Consider the following 17,105-nt stretch of genomic DNA (forward strand, 5'->3'; position numbering starts at 1 on the left):
GTTCGCATTGTTACAGTGAGGGGACCTCAGTTACAGTGAGCGATTCACAGTGTTACAGTGAGGGGTTCACAGTGTTACAGTGAGGGGTTCACAGTGCTACAGTGAAGAGACCACAGTTATAGTGAGGGATTTACAGTGTTACAGTGAGGAGACCACAGTTACAGTGAGGGGCTCACAGTGTTACAGTGAGGAGACCAGAGTTACAGTGAGGGATTTACAGTGTTACAGTGAGGAGACCAGAGTTACAGTGAGGGGTTCACAGTGTTACAGTGAGGAGACCACAGTTACAGTGAGGTGTTCACAGTGTTACAGTGCGGACAGTAAGAAGTCTTACAACACCAGGTTAAAGTCCAACAGGTTTGTTTCAAACACGAGCTTTCGGAGCACTGCTCCTTCCTCAGGTGAATGAAGAGATATGTTCCAGAAACATATATATAGACAAAGTCAAAGATGCCAGACAATGCTTGGAATGGAAGCATTTGATGAGTAATCAAATCTTTACAGATCCAGAGATAGGGGTAATACCATGTTAAAGAGGTGTGAATTGTCTCAAACCAGGAAAGTTGGTAGGATTTTGCAAGTCCAGGCCAGATGTTAGGGGGGTGAATGTAATGCGACATGAATCCAAGATCCCGGTTGAGGCCACACTTATGCGCGCAGAACTTGGCTGTAAGTTTCTGCTCGGCAATTCTGCGTTGTCCCGTGTCCTGAAGGCCGCCTTGGAGAATGCTTACCCGGAGATCAGAGGCTGAATGCCCTTGACTGCTGAAGTGTTCCCCGACTGGAAGGGAACATTCCTGCCTGGTAATTGTCGCGCGATGCCCATTCATTCGTTGTCGCAGTGTCTGCATGGTCTCACCAATGTACCATGCTTCGGGAAATCCTTTCCTGCAGCGTATGAGGTAGACAACATTGGCCGAGTCGCACGAGTATGTTCCGCGTACCTGGTGGGTGGTGTTCTCACATGATAGACCACAGTTACAGTGAGGGGTTCACAGTGTTACAGTGAGGCAGTCAAAGTGGCTGTGAGATGGTGATAGTTTTACATTGCTGTTTGGTAATGATGCAGTGAGGGCCTCACAGGGTTACCATGAGGAGTCTCTGAGTTGTTGACAGTGCTGGTTGGCAATGTTACAGTGGAGACGACCAGGTTTGTTCGAGTGAACCTCTCTCTATGGATCACAGTGTGATTCTGTTGTAAACTCTTTGCTCTCTTGATGATGAGGTTAATCTTTTCCACAGGGTGACGAGGAAATTGAGCTGGACACCAAAAAGGATGGGATCTTTCTCCTGAAGAATGTAACAAAAGAGCAAAGTGGCAAATATCAGTGCGAAGCTCTGGACTTTGATGCACCCAGTGATGTGGAACTGAAAAAGGATCTCAGCATTTTTGTGAACTGTAAGACATATTCACAAATCTGACAAAACTTTCACTTCCCTCTGTTTCCAATCTCTCCACACCTGATTGTCATCTCCCTATGTCTATCCACTACAGTATTCAGGCGAATTACATACAATGCCAGTTAGCCAATGCATTCTAACTTAAATCTGTTCCTAAATTAATCCCCTCCCTATCGCCATAATCTCCTCTAGCCTCAATAACGCTCCATATCTCTGTAACCTTCTCCAATCCCAACAGCCCACCTTATCTCCATAATCTCCTCCAGCCTCAATAACCCTCCCTATCTCTGTAACCTGCTCCAGCATCAACAACTCTCCCTATCTCCATAACCTCCTCCAGCCTTTATAACCCTTCCTATCTCTGTAACCTCCTCCAGCCCCTCCAACCCTTCCTTTCTCTGTAACTTCCACCAGCCCTGACTACCCTCTCTATCTCTGTAACCTCCTCCAGCTCCATGGGGTGTTGGGTAGCTGTGAAAATTCTGAGGGATGTAGTCTAGCATCACCTAATTGGGCGACGGAGACCTTGCTTGTTTTTCAGTTAGTATCATGTCAGTTCAGTCACATTCTCATTAAATGGCAGGACGGTGGTAGAGTGGTTAACACTGCTGCCTCACAGCGGCAGAGACTTGGTTTCAGTTCTAGCTTTGGGTGACTGTATGTGTGGAGTGTGCATGTTCTCCCCTTATTTGAGTGGGTTTTCTCCGGGTGCTCTGGTTTCCTCCCGCAGTTCAAAGATCTGCTGGTTAGATGGAATGGTCATGCTAAATTGCCCCTTAGTTTCCAGAGGTGTGCATATTGGTTGGCTTGGCCATGCTAAATTGCCCTTAGTGTCCAAGGATGTGCAGTTTATTTGGGGATAGGTTGGGGGAATGAGCCAAGGTAGGGTGCTCTTTCAGAGGGTCATTGCAGACCCGATGGGCCAAATCTCCTCCTTCAGCATTGTAGGGAATCTATGGTTTTCTGGTGGAGTAGACTCAAATAGGCCAAATGGCCTATTTCTTCTGATTGTACATCTTATGTTCTTACAGATACAGGCCTGGCATTGCTGAGATGGAGACCCAATGGTGGGAGTTTGGGGAGTTGCCGGGGGGGGAGGTGGGGGGGGGGGGGGTGGGGGGGGGGGGGGGTACATGGGGGCAGGGAGGGGGCTGGGCAGTCCTCTCTGAGTGCATGCACTCAGAGTAGGTGACCCTGAGCATCGTGGGAAGTTTGCGTGGTGACACTGGGTGCCATTTTGTGGCTTGGAAAAGCCGCAAGGGGCTGCAGGGCCTGAGCTCAGCACCTCAGGTAGGTGTGATCAACTATGAAGTAAAGAAGCATGGTGCAGAGTTGTGACGAGGGCAGTGTGCTTACTTGTACCGAGGGAGAGATAGATGTGGAGGGGAAAGTAAATTGTCTGTAACTGCGTCTGACCACGTTAATCACTCTCTCCCACCATTTCCCGCCTTGTTGGAGCAGATCTGGACCCTATTGTGCTCAATCCCAAGGGACCAGTCACTGTGCATCAGGAGGAAGACGTTCAAGTTTCCTGCGTCACACAAGGATCGGCAGTCCCCAAGATCATGTGGAAAAAGGTTTGTCATTAGCATGAAGGAAATCATCACTTTACTTTCACGAATCACCGTGGCTGACCGTTGGCTCAGAATGACCATGCCAGTGTTGGTGTGAGGAAACAAACTGTCCTTTTTAAAATTCCCTTCAGGGGAAGTGGGCCTTGTTACCATGTATTTTCAGTGTTGTTGCTGAGCATTTGTAAGGTTTTATGAACCCCATGCTTTCAGCTCTGATCTGACCTCGATGGATGCTTTGCTTTCTGACTTGCGGGGCTTGATTTCAAACAACTGTGGGAGGTCTATTTGCGAGTGCTTGAGGGGGATGCTCCAGGCATTCAGGCCCAGGGACTGTTTCCTCCCCAACCCCCACTGCGCCAAGCTCTCTCAGAGCCTATTGGTCATCTAGCTAATGAAGCCACAGATACATCGCTAATATCACCAAAGTTTTGTCAACGTACCCATTTGGCCCTTCCCCGAAAGGCATTGCTGGTGTTTGTCTCCCACTCCGCACCTCCCCCAAACTGACCCCTCTTGCCTTCTTGAACAGCTGTTGCCAGATTGACGAAGGTATTCCTCACGGTCAGAGGTTTTCATAGCTGGGCTTGACATCACTGGGTGACTCGTTAGACCATCATAGATTCAACAGAAAAAAAATCTATGTCCAGTTTTGGACGGGTTTAGTGGGGTCTTTCTCGACGACTGCAGTGCCGAGAAAGACCCCACTTACTCAACAGCACTTTGTTGTTTGTTTTGGCTTCAGGGAGCTTCCCTCTGCTGAGGCTGCACTTGAGTCATTTCCTGCTCCTTGCAGATCGGGGCACCATTTTGTCTGGCTGCCCTGATTTCTGCCCCCCTCCCCGTCCCCCCCACCCCATGCCAACTGGCGTCCGGGAACACATCCTCAACCCTGTCCACCTGGTAAAGTCACTCCAGGGCCTGAGCCCAGGCCCGATCCCTGACAGTGCCAACCTGCCACCCTGGTACTGCCAGCCTCTCAGCCCCTTCCTGGCCATCCTGACATCCTGGCAGTGGCAAGGTGCTTGGGTGCCACTCTGCCCTGCGCCCGACCACCCAGGGATCGCTACTTAACTGGGAAACTCCCTCCAAGTGTCATTACGACAGGTCCAAGTTTGTGGAAACCAGTACTAAGTGCCACCATGGCGAGGCCTCATAGTTGCACTCTTTAGTTCCCAGGCACTGGAAGAATCCCTCAAATGCATATTTAATGAGTCCAATGCTTTATTTAAATATGCAGATCTGCATCACGTCAGTGAGGACGAGATCCAGATTGCAACGTCTTGTAAGATTTTGTTAAATCTCACGAGGAGGCTCAATATTGGCTGCTGTCGGGATCTTCTATTTCCGCCACTGCCACGACATTGTACGCGACTCGCCTGTCCCGTTGCCGGGGGGTCCAGGAAGCTCTGACTGATGGGAGGGGGTGGACAATACCGGCCCTAGTGTCAGATGAGGCAGTTTCAGAGTCAACCGCTTTGTTATGAGTCTGGAGTGACGTGTAGGCCAGACTGTGTCAGGACGGTAGATTTCCCTGCCCCTGATGAATGTTAGGTACAGCAACCCCAATATGTTCACACTCACCAAGACTGAGGAGTGCTTTTATATCTGGAGTAATTTCACTGAAAGACTTAATGTTCCCTCAGTTGTAGTGGTGGGATTTGAACCAGCCCTCCAGGTTTCTGCCCACACTGCTGTGTACTTCCTCCCTAAGGTGCTCTGAAGTATCCTGAGTGGCCGGCATTTGCCCACTACTCTCCTGACTGAGGCTTTGCATTTGGTTCTGTCACAGGGTAAGGAGCTACTCTCTCAGTCGGGTATCCTGAACTTAGAGAAGGTCAGCTACAGATCCAGTGGGACATACGTGTGTGAGGCCAGCGTTCCTGCCATCGATGGCCTCATCAAAACACAACAGCTAGAGGTGTTTGTTGAAGGTAAGAAAGAATTTGAAGACACACACACTCAGACACGCACACGGACACACACATACACACATACAGACACACACTCACTCACTCAGACACATACAGACATGCACTCATACAGACATACACACAGACTCACACACATGCACATGCATACAGATACTCAGACACACAGATGCGCAGGCACACACACACAGTCACACACACTCACATACACACAGGCACACATACAGAAACACACACATGCAAATACACAGACACATACATGCAGACACACACACATGGGCACACAAACGCACACTGACACACAAACATACACTGACACACACGAACACACACTGACAGACATATATTGGAATGCACTGACACACACAAACAAACACATTGACACATACACATTGACACACAGACACTGATACACACAAACACACACTAGCACACATACACACATTGACACACAAACACACACTACCACACAAACACACACGGACACACACAAACACGCACTAATACACACTAACACATGCACATTGGCACACACACACATTTACGCATACACACAAATATACACATTCAAACACACATACAGATAGACAGACACGCTGAAACACACACACACAATGACACACACTGGTGGAGGTTACAGAGATCGGGAGAGGGTAACGAGGCCATGGAGCGATTTGAACAAGTTAGACCCTGGTTGGCATATTGTGTTACATTCTGGACAGCATACCTTCAGAGGGATATGCAGGCATCAGTGAAAGTGGAGAAGAGATTTACCCGAATGTGTTCCAGCATTGAGATTCTGACAGTTCCTCAGATAGACAGGACAAACCCCGCTCAGAGCAGAAAGGAGATTTGATCAAGGTGTCTAAAATCACAAAGTGTGAACTGCACTTGGTAAAGACAAAAAAGTTATGATCGCTAAACAGGGGGCACTGATTAAAGGTGCTTGGCCAGAGGCGACAGAGGAACAACATGTTTAACACAGTGAGCATTTGGGATTAGGAGGGGACAGATACAGAATCAGTAAGTAACTTTCAAACGGGAAGTGGATGAATCTCTGAAGAGTGGAAAGTGTTTCAGTGAGAACGGGAGATTGCAACTAAGTGAATTGATAGCCAGCGCAGACCCGCTGGGCTGAAGCCCTCCTTTTCTAAGCATCCACGATTCTTTGAGTCAAGGAAACACACAAGGCCAAGAATTGTAAAATTGAGTCGTTGCCAGATTGGGAAGCCATATGTAGATCAGCCAGCAATAGACTGAGGTGGGGGTGGGGGGGGGGGGGGGGGGTGGTTTGGAGTGGTCAAACGGAACTTGGTAGGAGCTAGGATAGAAGGCAACCAGATTTTGACTGACCTCAAGTTTACAGAGGGCGGATGAAGCGAGACCGGTCGGGGGTGGGGAGGATTGTGGAGGGCGCAGTGTTGGAATAGGTGAGTCTGGAGGGAACAAAGGTGAGCTGCAGGGTAGAAGGAGGAAGGGAAATTACAGAATACCAAAGCCACCCCAAAGTCATTCTAACCCCTGTGATTCCTGCTCCAGGGAAGCCATCGGTGCAGAACAGCCCACCCGAGGTGATCGTGCACAAAGAAGGAGAGAGGGTCACACTGACCTGCACCGCCTCAGGGCACCCAAGACCCAAGGTCACGTGGAACGTGGAGAAGCGTCAAGTAGGTGCAAAGACAATTCTTTTTTTTCTATTTCTTAAAATAAATTTAGAGTACCCAAGTATTTTTTTTTTCCAATTGAGGGGCAATTTAGCGTGACCAATCCACCTAACCTGCACAACTTTGGGTTGTGGGGGTGAGACCCACACAAACACATACAGAATGTGCAAACTCCACACAAACAGTGACCTGAGGCCGGGATCAAACCCGGGTCCTCAGCGCCATGGGCAGCCATGCAAACCCGTGCGCCACCATGCTGCCTTGCAAAGACAATTCCTTTTGAGTGAAGTAAACTAAGGGGGCTGGGATTGAATGAGCTTGAAGGGCTCAATGGCCTCCTTGCATCCTCTGCTTCCATGATGACAAATCCAGTTTAAATGGGAATCCGAAAGGGCTGACCAGAGTTACGTTTCAACCCTGAACATTTCACTCACAAGAGAATGACGCCATTACCCTACTTTAATTAGAGCTGAACCTTCACAAATCTCTTGGCCGGCCCCAACAGGAGTCCTGTTTCCAATTCTGGGTCCCGCACTTTCCGAAGGATGTCAAGGCCTTGGAGAGGATGCAGGGGAGAGTTTTGTATTGGAGAGACTGGGAGATGCTGGGATTGTTCTCCGCGGAGCAGAGAAGGTTCAGGGGGAGATTGAATCGAGGCTGTTCACTGTTAAAAATCACAAGGGCCGTTTGGATCGTGTCAATAAAGAGAAAGTGTTTCCAGTTGGCAAGAGGATGGGTAACCAGAGGGAATACATATTTAGTAGTAGGAATCAGTAGAAGAACCAGAGTGGGGGAGGTGATGAGGAGAATGTTTTTTACACAGCGAGTTGTTGTGCTCTGGAAGGTGCTGTCTGAAAGGGCGGTGGAGGCAGATTCAATAGGAACTTTCAAAAGGGGGGATTTGGAGAAATACTGGAAGGGGAAACTTTTTCAGCCTCTATGGAGGAAAGAGCTGGAGCGAGAGAGAGTGGCACTAATTGGAGAAAACTTGATGTGTTGGGTACTCTGGATCTGTGGAGACTGCGTTTACCTCAGCAGTGACATAGACAGGCTACCAACACTTGTAATAGTACAACACTATTTTATTAAGCTAGGAACTGTTGAACTACTTTCACTGTGGGTTGACACTATGTTAGATTAAACTGAAGACCAATGTCTAACCTGACCAGCCTATACTGCTAGCACATGGTGAAGGTCTGTGCTACAAGCTGCGAGCTCTGTCCGTCTCAGAGGCTGCATCCCGAATGAGCGGGAAAACTAGTGCCCTCTGGCTTTATATGAGCGTGCCCTAACTGGTGATTGGCTGCTGTGTTGTGTGTGTTGATTGGTCTTGCAGTGTGTCAGTCAGTGTGTGTCTCTGCACCATCATATACTTTGTGTGTATATTATGACAAAACTTTCAAAGTGCCAGCACAGGGCACGATGGCTGAATGGACACCTCCTGAGCTGAAAGATTCAATAATTCGGTATATATGAACGTCAGTAACCCGAGAATTGATAGATGACATGGTGGAACGGTGGTTAGCAATGCTGCCTCACAGTGCCAGGTGCCAGTGTAGATTAAATGGGCCGATTGGCCTCATTCTGCACTGTAGGGATTTTATCATTCTATGAACTGAGTTCTTTGGCAAAAAAAGGCAGCACATCTTGGATCTCAGATTTTTTGTGGCTTCCTGATTTGGGGAGTGGATTACATCAAATTCTTTCTTTTCTCCATCCGGATACTGAGAGAAGTTCCCCACTTAGCAACAAGCCAAAGTCATAAACTACCTTTTGACTTCCAAGTCAAAAGATGTGCGGGTTAGGTGGATTGGCCATGCTAAATTGCCCGTAGTGTAAGGTTAATGGGGGGATTGTTGGGTTACGGGTATACAGGTTACGTGGGTTTAAGTAGGGTGATCATTGCTCGGCACAACATCGAGGGCCGAAGGGCCTGTTCTGTGCTGTACTGTTCTATGTTCTATGTTCTATGTTCAAAAGATGTCGGTAGACGGCTTTACTCTGTATCTAACCCGTGCGGTACCTGTCCTGGGAGTGTTTGATGGAGACAGTGTAGAGACAGCTTTACTCTGTATCTAACCCTGTGCTGTGCCTGTACTGGGAGTGTTTGATGAGGACAGTGTAGAGGGAGCTTTACTCTGTATCTAACCCCGTGCTGTACCTGTCCTGGGAGTGTTTGATGGGGACAGTGTAGAGGGAGCTTTGCTCTGTATCTAACTCCGTGCTGTACCTGTCCTGGGAGTGTTTGATGGGGCAGTGTGGAGGGAGCTGTACTCTGTATCTAACCCCGTGCTGTACCTGTCCTGGGAGTGTTTGATGGGGACAGTGTGGAGGGAGCTGTACTCTGTATCTAACCCCGTGCTGTACCTGTCCTGGGAGTGTTTGAAGGGGACAGTGTAGAGGGAGCTGTACTCTGTATCTAACCCCATTCTGTATTTGACCTGGAAGTGTTTGAAGGGGACAGTGTAGAGGGAGCATTACTCCCTGTCCGAATGGTGCATTGCTATCACTGATAATGAATCCACCATGGTTTAAGTTAATTGTCTCACTGTGATGCTAATTATTCAGTAATCTATGTATCTGAGTTGCTCAACTGGGGCAGGCACTCATTGCCATCAACTGTGCTGGTAGTCTCACAGTTAAGTCACAATTCAGGAGCTGCTGTATATAGGAGCCCCCCGCCCCGCCCCACGCCCGGCATGGCTCAACAAGGGATTTAATGAGCTCTTTGTAAGCCTCCAGGAGCCTTTGCTAATCGCTGTATGCTCACTCGGGATTTCTGCAGCATTAGCCTCAGGGTGAGCTCACTCACTGCTATGGATCAAAGGCGGATGTGGGTTGCGTTAGCTTTCCCCAGTACATTAACGTTGGCTTAATACATCATAACCTGGGGCTGCTGATACCAGGCTTCAATCGTACACAGCCTTTCTCAGCCCCTGCCTGGAGTATAACTTGGCTCAGTCCTGGGCCCTGCAGCCCTGGAAGGAGATATAGGCCTTGGGTCGGTGAATGCAGCACAGCCTCCCCAGAGTACTTTGACAAAGAGTCAGCCAGACTCAAAACATTAGCTCCTTTCTCTCCCATAATGCTGCCAGATCTGCTGATTTGTCCAGTATTTTCTGTTTTTGTCTCACCAGAATTCTCCCAGAACAGAAATGGTTCAATTACGAGGGCACACGCCACAGACTTGACTGGTGTTCCCTCGAGTATTGAGGATTCAGGGATGAACTAACCGAGGTGTTTGAGATAGTTCAAGGGTTTGAAGGGGTCAATAGGGAGGAACTATTTCCTCTGGTGGAAAGGGAGAGTTCAGGACAAGGGGATAGAACTGTAGAATTGGAGTCAGGCTGTATTCAGGGTTGACAGTAAGAACTAATGTAGAACTCTTTTCCCCCCCTCCCATGTTTGTGTGTCTATGTGTGTGTGTGTGTCTGTGTGGGTGTATCTGTTTGGGTGCCTATGTGTTTGTGTCTTTGTGTGTGTATCTGTGTATCTGTATGTGTATATCTGTGTGTGTGTCTCTGTGTGCGTTCTATGTGTGTGTGTGTATGCATGTGTCTATGTGCGTGTGTGTCTATGTGTGTGTATCTGTGTGGGTCTTTGTGTGTGTGTGCATGTGTCTGTGAGCCTGTGTGCATCTGTGTTTAAGTATTCAGTATTCATCCCTGTGTATGGGTATGTGTGGTAGTGTGTATGACTATGTGTGTGTGGGTGAGTATATATATGTGCGGTGAGTGTGTGTGTTTGAGTGTGTTTGTGCAAAGGTGTGTATGTCTGTGTGTATGTGTGTGAGTGTGTGTATGCGTGTTGGAGTGTTTGTGCCTGTGTGTGTGTGTAGGTGTGTGTATATGTATGTATGTGTGTTTGAGTGTGTGCCAGTGTGTTTGTCTGTGTGTATGTGTGTGTGTATGTGAGTGTGTCTGTGTGTAGGTGTGTGACTGTGTGTGCCTGCATGCGTGTGTTTGATTGTGTGTGCCTGTGTGTGTGTCTGAGTGTATGTGTGAGTGAGTGTGTCTGTGTGTAGGTGTGTGACTGTGTGTGCCTGCATGCGTGTGTTTGAGTGTGTGTGCCTGTGTGTGTGTCTGCATCTGGGTGCGCAGACACCCAGTAGTTGTCAAGGGATGTAACACCCCGGGGTAGCCTGAGCCTTGATGCCTGTACCCTCGCTCAGGTTTAACACTCTCGGGGGGAAGATCACCCAACGAGTTGCATGCACCTACAGAGACTGAGCATGGTCTAGGCAGGGTGATAATATATTCCTTAGACAACCAGCCTGCAGTCTTGGACTTGGCAATTTTGAATGAGGGATAGGATGATGTGAGTCTGTCAGTGTGGAGAGGACTGTGGTGGTGGGGTGGGGAGGGGGAGCTGAAAGGGGGGCAGGTCCTGTCAAGTATCTATTGACTCAAAACCTCAATACCAAGTAATGGATTTGGCTGTCACATGAGTGCTCCCATCCTGATGATCATGTGACCAATCTGCTTTGTGTTCTTTCTCCACAGGTTCTGGAGTCCTTTGAGAATGCTGTGACCAGTAAGGTATCCCTCCCAGTCACCCTTGAGATGGTTAAAACTGGAGTCATATGCAACGCTACCAACAAATATGGCTGGACCCACAGGAGCTTCCAATTGGCCATTGGTTAGTCCATGCATTGTTACTATCTCAGCTTGCTGGGGGACAGGTTAGTGGAGTTGGGGGTGGGGTTTTATTGGCATCATGCTGCCCATGTCATGACCACTGGCCAAGCTGCCCATTGCTTGCAGAGGGGAGGGCTGAAGGCAGGGTAAATGTTTGCAGCAGACGTGATGCCTTCTGTTGTTGAGCAGCCACCACAGCACATGGAGCTGAAATAACCTATCGAGGAATAGGAATGTATGGGATGATGGCATCACAGCCCAGCATCAGTCAACATCCGCGTGTGGCACATGTGGGTGTAGGGGGAGTGTTGGCGGTGCGGGTGGGAAGCAGTTTCAGAGAATGTCCTTCAATTGACGGAGCCCTTCACTGCCCTTCTCCAGGGCCTCTCGAGCATGTCCTCTGTTACGCAGCCCGTTCAGGATTAGCCGCTCCCATTCGCCCAGGTAAGTGCCAAGTGAGGCGGTATCAAATAAATGTTGTTTCACCCTCTGAAAAGAGGTACCACTTCTTCTGGACCATCCCTGGGTTCCCAGTTGGAAAGAGCCATCTCCAGGATGCGGAAAGGGTCTGAGAAAATGTCCACGGGTGTGAAAGTACTGGTCAACCACCTGTGAATGCAAAACTCAGAACAACTTGGCCTGAAGTTCCCCCTCTTCCTGCCAATGAGCTTTTAGGTGGACTCGGGTGAGAGTGTCGAATTGAAGGAATAGGATATCTACAGGATTCCTGCCCTCCCAACCTCTCAGCAAATTTACCATATCCGGGGCTAGCCGCCCGTCTGCTTTTGCCCCAGTTGAGGCCCTTAAATGGCTAATTATTAAGTTTACGTTTACCTTGTGCCTGGCTTTGATTGCGTATCACTCCTCTCCCCCCTTCTGAAGTGAGGTGCCTTCTTGAACCGCTGCACTGAGGTGAGAATGACTAAGCTCAGCATCAAGGCAGCAATTGACCAAGTGTGGCATCAAGGAGCCGGAGAAAAACTGGAGTCAATGGGAATCAGGGGGAAAACTCTCCACTGGTTGGAGTCATATCTGGCACAAAGGAAGATGGTTGTGGTGGTTGGAGGTCAATCTTCTTAGCTCCAGGATATCACTGCAGGAGTTCCTCAGGGTAGTGTCCTAGGCCCAACCATCTTCAGCAGCTTCATCGGTGACCTCCCTTCCTCATAAGGTCAGAAGTGGGGATGTTTGCAGATGTCTGAACAATATCCAACGCCATTCGCAATACTTCAGATAATGAAGCAGTCCATGTCCAAATGCAGCAAGACCTGGACAATCTCCAGCTTGGGTTGACAAGTGGCAAGTTACATTCGCACCACACAAGTGCCAGGCAATGCCCATCTCCGACAAGAGAGGATCTAACCATCGCCCCTTGGCATTCAATGGCATTACCATTGCTGAATCCCCCACAATCAACATCCTTGGGATTACCATTGATCAGAAACTAAACTGGACTAGCCATATAAATACTGTGGGTACAAGAGCAGGTCAGGGACGAGATGGAGTCCTGTGGTGAGTAACTCACCTCCTGACCCCCTGGAGCCTGTCCTTCTACAAGGCACAAGTCAGAAGTATGAAGGAATACTCCCTACTTGCCTGGATGAGTGGGCCTCCAATTACATTCTAGAAGCTCGCCATCATCCAGGACACAGCAGCCCGCTTGATTTCCACCTTGTGCGAGAGAGCCTGAGGAACATTATGCAAGAGAAATTGCGAGTGTGTGAGCCATGTGAGAGAGCGTGAGAGAGACTGAAGGAAACTAAGTGAGAGCTGTGAGAGAGCATGTGAGAGAGTGTGTGCGATACTGTGAGAGAGACTGAAGGAGATTATGCGAGAGTGTGTGAGAGACTGAGAGAGATTGAGGGAGATTATGTGACAGTATTATGTGAGGTCATATGAGAGAGCATGTGGCAGCATGTGAGATGCTGTGAGAGAGGGGAAGAGATTATGTGAGAGAAATTGAGAGAGTGTGTGAGAGTTTGTGAGATACTGTGAGAGAGACTGAGGGATAGTATGCGTGAGAAATTGAGAGTGTGTGTGAGAGAGCGTGTGTGAGAGTGAGTGAGATGCTGTGAGAGAGATTGAGGGATATTGTGCGAGAGCATCTGAGAGAACATGTGAGATACTGCGGGAGATTATGCGAGACCGTCTGAGAGTGTGTAAGAGAGCGTGTGAGATACTGTGAGAGAGAGGAGATTATGCGAGAGAAATTGTGAGAGCATGTGAGAGAATGTGTGAGGCATGGTGGCCAGGCCCGGGATCGGGGGCAACCAATCGGCGGATGAGCTCATTCCGGGGGGGCCCATGTTCCTCTGCAACGGGCCCCTGTAGGGCTTCAGCATATTGCCCGGGGGGCCGGCGCGGAGGCGGCCGTGGCGCGCATGCGCGGACCCGTGTCAGCCGTGATGTGCTGGCTTTCGGCGCTGGAGCAGCGGACAACACTCCGGCGCACTTCTAGCCCCCTAGGAAGGGGTGAATGCTTGGTCTGGAGGCCCGTTGACGCCGGCAGTGCTCGCGCCGGTTTTGACGCCGGCATCAACACTTGGCTGGAATTTCGGAGAATCCCGACCAGTGTGTGAGAGACGTGAGAGAGACTGAGGGAGATTATGCAAGAGGGAGTGAGAGAGAGTGCGAGAAAGTGAGAGGGAGTGTGAAAGTATGCGAATGAGCGTGAGAGAGCATGTGAGAGAACATGTCAGAGAGACTGTGGGAGATTATGTGAGTAAATGTGAGAGAGCGTGTATGAGAAACGGAGGGAGATTATGAGAGTGGAAGTGACAGAACATGTGAGGGAGTGGTTTGTGTGGCTTCTTTTTGTGCCTGACCCAGTCTATTCAACAATCTTCCCCAGCCTATACAAAACTGGAGTCAATGGAAATCCGGGGGAAAATTGTCTTCTGGTTCGTGTCATAGCTGGCACAAGGGAAGATGGTTGTGGTTGCTGGAGGTCAATCATCACAGCTCCAGGACATTATAGCAGGAGTTCCTCAGGGCAGTGTCCTCTGCCCAACCATCTTCGGCTGCTTCACCAATGACCTGTCTTTCATCATAAGATTGGAAGATCATTGGGAGCCATTTTGGTTGATATTTTCTTTATTCATTGGATGTGTTGCTGGTTGGCCCAGCATTCATTGTCCTTGAACTGAATACCTTGCTAAACCATTCCGGATGGGTACTTAAGAGTCAACCACATTGCTATGGGTCTGGAGTCACGTGCTGGCCAGACCGGGTAAGGATAGCAGATTTCCTTCCCACAGAAACATTAGTGAACCAGATGGGTTTTTAACGACAATCAAAATGGCTTCACAGTCATCATCAGACTTTCAATTCTGGATATTTATTGAATTCAAATATCACCACCTGCTGAGATGGGATCCGAACCCCTGAGTGTTAACCCAGGTCTCGGATTATTAGCTCAGTGACAATACCACTATGCCACCGACTCCCTTAGGAGAATCATGGCTGATCTGGCTGTGGTGTCAGCTACATTTTCCTGTTTGTGCTTCCCCCACAACCCCTGACTCCCTTGTCAATGAAAAATCTGCCAAACTCAGCCTTGAATATGTTCAATGGCCACTCGGGGGAGAGAGAGAATGCCAGAGACTAACGATCCTCTGAGAGAAAAAGATTCTCTTCACCGCCATCTTAAATGGAATTCATCCTATTTTTAAACTCTGTCCTCTTGTTCTACTCTTCCCCACATGTGGAAACATTCTCCATCCCGTCAAGTCCCCTCAGAATCTGACATGATTCAATAAGATCACCTCTCATTCCTCTAAACTCCAATGAGTATCACCCCGAATAGTTCACCCTTTCCTCATCCGACAAACCCCCTTCATCCCAGCAATGAGTGGAGTGAATCCCCTCTGCTGCTTCTAACACAATTCTATCATTTGTTTTCAAATAAGGAGACCAAAACTGGACATAGAATGCCAGATGTGCTCTCTCCAATATACTGTACATCTATATAGAACCATTGAAAACCTACACTGCAAAAGGAAGTGATTTGGCCCATTTCAGTCTGCATCGACTCTCTAAAAGAGCACCCTTCCTCAGCCCACTTCCCCGCAACTGCATAATCCCACGTAACCTGCACAGCTTTAGACACTAAGGAATAATTTTAGCATGGCCAACCCACTTAACTTGCACTTCTTTGGAATGTGGGAATAATCAGGAGCACTCGGAGGAAACCCACGCTGAAGCGGGGAAACGTGCAAACACCACACAGACAGTCACCCAAGGCCAGTATCGAACCTGGGTCCCTGGCATTATGAGGCAGTAGTGCTAGCCACTGTGCCACCATGCCACTCTGGGTATCCTGTGAGACGATGTAAGGTACCATACTAGCATGGATAAAAGCTATTCATGCGATTCCTGTACCAGGACACCCAGATCTCTCTATACTTCAGAGTTCCGAAATCTCTTTCTATTTAAATAGTTCATTGCTTTTCTAACCTTCTTGCCCAAGTGGACAAGTTCACATTTTCCCAACAGCTATATTTCTGCCCACTCGCTTAACCTGTCTGTTACCCTTTGCAGACTCTCTGCCTTCACTTGACAACTCCCCTTCCTGCCTATCTTGGTGCCATTGGCAAATTTAGCTACCATCACTTCATCCAATAATAAATGGTTTTATTTATTATATATAAATCAACTGTAAATAGCTGAGGCCCCTGTCTCACTAGTTACTCCACTAGTTACAGCTTGCCAACCAGAAAAAAAACTATTTATGCGTACTCTCTGCTTCTTGTTAGCTAACCAATCCTTTATCCACGTTGATATGCTGCCCCCTGTATCTTCTACACTACCTTATATCAGGACCTTTGATGTGACACCTTATCAAATGCCTTTTGGAAATCCAACTACACCATATACATAGGTTCCCCTTTATCCACCCTGATTCTTACTACCTTAAAAAAACTCTAATATATTAATTGAACATGATTTCCCTTTCACAAAACCATTTTGACTCTGCCCGATCACATCTTGATTTTCTGAGTAAACTGCTACTTTTTATAATGGATTCCAACATTTTCCCTAATGATCGCACTATGTGAACTGACCTCCAGTTTCCTGTTTCTCTGTCTCCCTCCATTCTTGAATAAAGGTGTTGCATTTACTGTTTTCCAATCCACTGAGACACTTATAGAATCTGAGGAATTTTGGAAGATTATAACCAATGTCTCCACTGTCTCTGCAGCTAGTTCATCTAAAACTCTAGGATTTAGACTTATCATCCTTTAGGTCTAATAGTTTTTCCAACACCTTTTCCTTGGTGAAGGTGATTGTTTTAATTTGCAGTATCTTTGGGAAGTTGTCATAAGTTTTCTGCAGTGCACACAAACACAAAGAAGTGGGGTTGTTCGCTGATGATGTTCAGCAAACTTCACAACTCCTCAGATAGTCTGCATCCTAGGCAGCAAGACCTGGACAATATCCAGGCTTGGACTGACAAGTGGCAAGTAACATTCATGCCACACAAGTGCTAGGCAATGACCATCTCCAACAGGAATCTGAAACATCTTCTTTTGACACTCAATGGCATTACCATCGCTGAATCCACCACTTTCAACATCCTGGGGGTTACCATTGACCAGAAACTGAACTGGACTAGCTATATTAATATTTTGGTTACAAGAGCAGGTCAGAGGCTGGGATCCTGCAGCAAGTAACTCACCTCCTGATTCACCAAAGCCTGTCTACTATCTACAAAGCACAAGTCAGGAACGTGATAGAATACTCTCCACTTGCCTGGATGAGTGCAGCTCCAACAATACTCAGGAAGCTCAACACTATCCAGGAAAAACTAGCCTGCTTAATTGCTCCCCCTTCCACAAACATTCAGTCCCATCATCACCAACGCACAGCAGTGGCAGCCGTGTGTACCATCTACAAGATGCA

The 17,105-nt window shown here is 48.2% G+C and overlaps 1 protein-coding gene across 5 annotated transcripts in view; it reads left to right on the top strand.

The window, feature by feature from the left end:
* LOC119974502 (basal cell adhesion molecule-like) overlaps positions 1 to 17,105 on the top strand; it is a 174,738-nt gene that overhangs the window by 128,458 nt on the left and 29,175 nt on the right. For all 5 annotated transcript variants that reach the window (XR_005462513.1, XR_005462515.1, XR_005462514.1 and 2 more), the window contains exons 8-12: positions 1,243 to 1,399; positions 2,863 to 2,978; positions 4,765 to 4,906; positions 6,443 to 6,570; positions 11,070 to 11,205. Coding sequence is in view for 1 of the 5 variants with exons in the window: in XM_038813441.1 (XP_038669369.1) it covers positions 1,243 to 1,399; positions 2,863 to 2,978; positions 4,765 to 4,906; positions 6,443 to 6,570; positions 11,070 to 11,205 (679 nt within the window). In the remaining 4 variants the exon portion in view is untranslated. The remainder of the gene's footprint in view (positions 1 to 1,242; positions 1,400 to 2,862; positions 2,979 to 4,764; positions 4,907 to 6,442; positions 6,571 to 11,069; positions 11,206 to 17,105) is intronic.

The sequence above is a fragment of the Scyliorhinus canicula genome, chromosome 12 (assembly GCF_902713615.1).
Source record: "Scyliorhinus canicula chromosome 12, sScyCan1.1, whole genome shotgun sequence".
Taxonomy (NCBI): Eukaryota; Metazoa; Chordata; class Chondrichthyes; order Carcharhiniformes; family Scyliorhinidae; genus Scyliorhinus; species Scyliorhinus canicula.